General features: G+C 43.4%; 1 protein-coding gene across 1 annotated transcript in view; it reads left to right on the top strand.

Annotated features, from left to right (window-relative positions):
• The first annotated feature begins 2,573 nt into the window (after positions 1-2,573).
• Positions 2,574-6,632, top strand: part of HACD2 (3-hydroxyacyl-CoA dehydratase 2) — an 85,241-nt gene continuing 81,182 nt past the window's right edge. The window contains exons 1-2 of the mRNA XM_017508212.1: positions 2,574-2,876; positions 5,447-5,564. Of these exons, the coding sequence (XP_017363701.1) occupies positions 2,728-2,876; positions 5,447-5,564 (267 nt within the window). The 5' untranslated portion in view covers positions 2,574-2,727. The remainder of the gene's footprint in view (positions 2,877-5,446; positions 5,565-6,632) is intronic.

Raw genomic sequence — 6,632 nt, 5'->3', positions numbered from 1 at the left:
TGAAACCATCCCCTCCCTGGTCTGCGGAAAAATTGTCTTCCATGAAACCAGTCCCTGGTGCCAAAAATGTTGGGGGTCGCTGCTGTAAATAACAGATTGGAGTTGGGTCTAAGTGACTGCAAGAAGATACTTTGAGTTTTAAATTAATTTCCAACTGACAGAACTTTATGCATTCCTGCCTCCTCCTACTTTCCCATTAGGTAGATTATATTGAAAAAATAAATCAGTTAAATGAATGAAAGATTTTAGATGAATGATTATCTGATTTTGTAAAATGGTTCACTTCTTTATTTCTTTTCCAAAAAATTTTTTTTGCTCTCTGATCACAGTGTGCAATTTGGGCTCACCAACTTGCTCTTTAAAAAAATTCCGGAAAACGTGGCAATAGAATATCTAAACAGTCTACAAAGGTGGGAAAGGATGGCACCCTGACAATTGTCAATTAATACCTCTCAATTTCATCTCCTGAGGTCTTGGAATTGCCTTTGAAAAAACTGTAACTGAGAAAAGTATAACTGAAAGAGACCTGATCTAACCATCCCCCATCTTGCCTTTGTAAATCAAAGAACGTGACCAAGGCAAGTCTCAATTATTTTAGGAGGTTTATTTTCCAAATTAAAGGATGTGTGCCAGGGAGGCAGGTATATGTCTTTCTCCAAAGATGATTTCGAGGGTTTCAGTATTTAAAGAGGAAAGGGTGGATATTGGGGGCTGAGAAATATTTTAAAAATGTGTCAGTAGATAAAAAGAACAGTTGCATCCTTCTCAATATACAATTTTCACATCAGGGGAGAGTGGAGGAAATAGGGTAACTTGAATCTATGCTTCCAGGTGGCCATCTTCAACCTTTATGCTTGAATAAACTTCCTTTAAACTAGAGTCTTATCTTTTTTATTATTTTAGGTTGACAACTCTCAAATTTATATCTCTGGCCCATTGGACTTCTTCCTTGAACCTCAGTGTCTAAATCTGTCTACCCAGCCTCTCCACTTGGATGTTTAATAAGGATTTCAAATTCAACATACAAAAAACAAAATTCCTGACTTCCACCTTAAAAATGGCTTCTTACACAACTCAGTTCTTACAAGTTGCTCATATTGCCTTTTACCTCACACTCCAAAACTAATATATCCACAAATCTTATGATTCCACTTCTAAAATTTACCCCAAATTCATTGTTGTTTTCATTACCTCGATCACCACCACTCTGGCCCACACCACTATCACCATGGCTGGATTATTGTAATAACTTCCTGATATCACTTTTCACCAACTAATACAAGCATTTTCATCTGGTTCCCTCAGGTATCCTTAACCCCCAGGCTGCAGATAGTACCAGTCCATGGCCTGTTAGGAACCAGGAGGCACAGTAGGAGGTGAGCAGCAAGCAAGGGAGCATTACTTCCTGAGCTCCCGATTCCTCAGATTAGCGATGGCCTCAGATTCTCATAGGATCAGGAACCCTATTGTGAACTGCGCGTTGGTGGGATCTTCTAAGTTGTGTGCTCCTTATGAGAATCTAATGATAAATGTAATGCCTTTGAATCGCATCCTGAAACCATCATCCACCCCCCACCACGAAACTGGTCCCTGATGCCCAGAAGGTTGGGGGGCCGCTGTTCCATATAATCCCTGGAAGACTGATGACTTGTCTCTTTCACTTAGTGCCATGAACTCCAGTGCAACTTTGTGGATGCTCCATAAATACTTGGCTGGAATGAACCCATAAATATTTAATACTACTGCATATACAGTAATACTTTTGAGGAGGTGCTTGGGTATGTAAAAATTGCAGGGGACGTTTACAAATAAAGAATCTCCCGAATCAAAGCAATGAGTGAGCTGGTTGAAGCAGTGCCCACGAGCTGCTCCAGCTTCTCAAAGGCAGGTTTTCCACCTAAGCCAGCATTCTTCTATTTTTGGTCACCGTAGCTATCAACCTGCTCCCTTACCCGGCACCTCACCCTCAGCTGAGAGCCTAATGGGCTTTTCCTCCTCTCGCCCTCACGATGAGCGAGCCCCACAAGGTCTAAGGTGGAAGATACACTTGAACACCTGACAAGCCTTCAGGGATGACACTGGATTCTAGGCCATCTGGGCTTCTCCACTGTATTAGTTATGAAAAAACAAAAGTCAGGAAAAAACCTTCGGAGGTGGAATCTCCAACCCGGCTACGGGTTAGGAAGCAAAGCGCACCTAGCAAAGGGCTGGTCCCTGCAGCCTCAAGGGTTGATGGTAAGTGAATCCACCGTCAATCCCCCGAATCCAAAATGGCAGGATACAGGAGTGAGTGTGTTTAGGTGTGAAGGTAGGGCCATTGAAGAAGGGAGAACGACAGCATACTTGTTTTGATTCAACAAGGAGGCGGCGATTACAGGAAGGCGAATAGCGAAGGACAACGCAACATCCAACTGGCAGAAGCAGCTGGCCTGACGAGGATGGCCACATTGACCCAATCCAAGACGGTGTCGAGGTTGTAACCGGGAGCGCGCAAAAGGCGGGACCTACCCTGATCCAAGATGGCAGTGGCAATTGACGCAAGCCGAGGGACGCGAGCGCCAGGAGCATCTTTGCCCTCAGCCAAGATGGCGGCCGCGGTGGGCGCTGTCCCCGGCTCCGCCCCGCGGCCCCAGCCCCGCCTCCCCCTCGTCCCTCCCTCCGCCCCCTTGCCTTGCCGAGTCCGGCCCGAGGCGCTCGCGCTGGGAGAGCGGGTTCCGGGCATTTGACATGGCGGCAGCATCGGCTACTGCAGTTGCGAAGGGGAATGGGGGCGGCGGTGGCCGGGCCGGGGACGCCAGCGGCACGCGGAAGAAGAAGGGCCCGGGGCCTCTGGCCACGGCGTACCTGGTCATCTACAATGTGGTGATGACAGCGGGGTGAGGCTGGGGCTCGGCTCGGGGAGGCGGGGAGCCAAGCGCGGTCGGGGAGGGAGCTCTGCGGCCGGCGGAGCGGAGCGGATCGGCGCGGCCCACCGCACGCAGTGCAGCCCCGGCGGGCGGTTTCCGGGACCCAGTACCTGGGCGCTGAGGGTGGCCGAGCGCTGAATTGACCCCTGTGCCTGCCCGCGAGTTCCCGCCTGCGCTGGGGGTCGAGCCAAGTTCCCAGGCACGGGGGCGCGGGGACCGCTGCCGGGCGCTGTCTCGCGAGGGCCGCGGGAGGAAGGGTGGACTGGCCACAGATGCTGGGCCGGGGGCGGCGGTCGGAAGACCTGGCGGCGCGGAGCCTAGCCTGGGCGGCCAGGCTCAGATAGTGAACGGCGCCAGCCTGGGGAGAGGAGGAGCTGTGGCTGCAGAGTGACCATTCATTTGGGCGGCTGTTTTCAAAATCCGGGCTGCGCTTTAATCCGGAAGATATTGGGAAAGTGTTCAAAGTTTTTGGCCAGCGACTTGAGCAGAGCTGGGCTTTAGATGAGTTTAGACTTTTAGGATGGGTTGGGGTGGGGAAGAAACAGCGGGGTAGAAGGCAGATTTACTGGGGACGGGGAGAATAGACCCTCGAAACGGTTTTACCCACCTCTGTCTCCCTCATTTTAGTCTGTCCCTTATCCCGGGGGGTTTTTAGTTAAAGCTCTGCCACTAAATAGCTGTGTGACTTTAGATAAATCACCTAATTTCTCTAGCCTCTGTTTTTTCATCTGTAAACTAAAGGGTTGGGCTGGGTGAGGCAGGTTCCTTCAGCTCTGCAATTCTGTATCTCATCATTTTGGTGAGGAGGATCACAGGATCAATTCGTTATATATATATATATATATATATATATATATATATATAGTATATATTATATATTTTTCTACAGTCTTCATTTGTAATTTTTTAAAAAGTCCTAACATTTTATTATGAAAAATTTCGAACGTGCAGAAGAGTTGAAAGAATTGTATAGTGAACATCCATCTTTATTTAGTTTTAAAGTAGGTAATACATGGGCAGGATTCAAAATTCAAAATATAAGCCAGGGCATACAGTGAAAATCTTTCCTCTCTCCCACCTTTCCCTTCTCCCCAGATCCCCTCTCTTGAGGCAGTTAATTTTATGTATCCTTAATATACTGATGCAAGCAAATATGTTTATACATCCTCTACCCCTTTTTAAAATAAGACAAATAGCAATATTTTTAATATTTTTACAATTCAGCACCTTGTTTTTTTTTCACGAAAAAGAAAATAATATCATGGGAGGATCGTAGATTTATTGCTAGTATTAGAAATGGTAGGTGTGGAAACAGGGTCAGAGAAGTTGTGACTTGCATGAGATCATAGAACTTGTTAATAGAAGTTCCAGATCTAGAAATCATTTCTCTTGACTCATAGGTCAATGAAGAACTAGTACAGATTCAGGCTTTTATCACATCAGTGGTCACATAGATTGACTTTTTAAAAAACATCCTGGATTCTCTCTGTGTGTATTAATATTTATATATAAAATTCTTGTGTCTTAGCAAGGGCTGGTGAGGGCATTGGACTGGAAAGGGATTTTTAAGGTACATTGGTAAGAAGAAAGAAGTCTATTCCTGAGCAATGCACAAAGAGAATGGGGTGGAGGGTAAGGAGTCTTAAACCAGGAAGAGAAATTGGGATTGTGAGAGCAAAGTAAGCTTTTTTAAAGGCTGTTAATAGTTGTACCAGTTACACCATTAAATAATCTTATTTTATGTCCTTATATGATAGTTTTTGGAAATAGCAGAGACCACACACCCCATTGCCTAGTTGATTTTGTACATTTACCTAAATCCTTCCAGGAGACATATCTTAATAAAAAGGTCCATTTGTTTTATTATGGAACTTGACAAAAAATTATGTTTATTTTTGAGGACAGTGGAACAAAAATATAACATTCACAGCTGTATGCTTAAGTGTTTCCTGTTTTGTGGTTTGTATTGATCCGGCTTTCATTTCTGAGTTGATTTTGGAAAACTGGGGTAAAAACTTTTTTTTAACAAAAGCCTATAATTCCTAATTTTAAAAGGATAGATTTTAAGGTATGGGTAATTGTTCCCAGTAAGACAATATAAAAATAGTTTAAAGCATCTTCTTTCTACCCTGTAATTATTAAAAACCGTTTAACTGCACAGGCTGTTTAAAATTTTCCTTTAACTTTTTTTTCTTGTCTTAGATTTTCTTGGCACCTAATTTAGTGGCACAAGGACCATTTTAGCTTATTCCTTTCCTTTTGGTTTTGTTCTCAACAGCAAAGTTGCCAAAAAAATGAGCTCCAGATGGGTGAGGTGCCACACTGTGCTTTCACTGAGCCCTCTTGATAAGGTGCTGTTGGTGGTACAACATTTCAATGCATTACAGCTTGGCATTTGAGAGCTACCATTCATAAATCCAGGATACTGATGCTTGAGGTCACCTTTAGCAACATTTTTTATTGCCACAGCTGCCTATTAACCTAAATCCTACTTTTCAAATTTTTATTTTTTTCCTGATTGTTCTTTTCTCTTTTACTAGGTGGCTGGTTATAGCGGTTGGTCTGGTCCGAGCATACCTGGCTAAGGGTAGCTACCATAGCCTTTATTATTCAATTGAAAAGCCTTTGAAATTCTTTCAAACTGGAGCCTTATTGGAGGTAGGTCCTGAGATTTATTATTGTTGTTGATTTCCATTGGTATAAAGAAAAAGATGCAACTAAATTATATTGAAGTAGCAGACCTCCTTTGGATTCAAGTTAAATTTTGAAATTTTGCCTCCTCACGGACTAAAGTGTTGATATCGAGGCTTTTTGAAGTTCTAGATAGGGTAAAATCTCATTTAACTTGTGTTACCTTGAATGTATTTTATGTTCAACTTTTTTTGGAAATCAACTGAAACAAGCTTGTATTAGGATTTTTTTAAATTCCAGGGACATCTTGGGGAAGCACTGGCAAAATCAGATGCTTTCAGGGTTTATGTAATAAAAATAGCGAAGTTGGTGGGTGTAGGATATTGGGAGTGATAGATGTAAGACATAATAGCCTGTGACTAAAGGCGTCCAAATTGATTTCCTTGAATTAAGGGCAATGTATATTCAGTCCTCTCTCTAGAGGTAAGTATAGATTAGGATTTTGGATTTGCAAGTTATGGAAACCCAAACTACTTTAAGCAAAAAAGGACTTTTCTGACCTCTGTAATTAATACAGATATAAGATTAATTTACAAAGAGACCAGCTCAGGAATGAGAACCAAGGATTTGACACTGCCAGATTCTCTTGCTGTCTCCCATCTCAGCTTGTCTATTTCTCTTTGAATGTTGGTCTTGGGCTCTCCACATGGTAGGAAACGAAGTGGGTGTTTATTTTTCTCAGCATCTGTGTCAGACGTTCCCAGTGAGGATTCTGGTTGGCCCTACTCAGACTCCTGCCAGTGACGTGAGGTGCTTGATGAGCCAGTCTTAGGACACATGCCCATTCTTCTGTCCAAGGGACTACAGACTTTGCTTGTGGAAAAGAGGGATTGGTGATAGCTTTGGGCACACAAAATCAATATCCGCCATAGTTCAGTATGGTGAAAAACCTTCAGATTGCAGGGATGATCTAGTTCATTTTGCTTAGCCTCCAGGCAAGACCATCATGACATTTATACTTTACTGGCAGCTTTTAAAACCTGAACTGTGAAATGATACTTAACAAAAAATCATTTATCTCATGAAATGAAATCT

The sequence above is a fragment of the Cebus imitator genome, unplaced genomic scaffold (assembly GCF_001604975.1).
Source record: "Cebus imitator isolate Cc_AM_T3 unplaced genomic scaffold, Cebus_imitator-1.0 Scaffold387, whole genome shotgun sequence".
Classification (NCBI taxonomy): domain Eukaryota; kingdom Metazoa; phylum Chordata; class Mammalia; order Primates; family Cebidae; genus Cebus; species Cebus imitator.
This window is presented reverse-complemented; position numbering and strand designations above follow the sequence as displayed.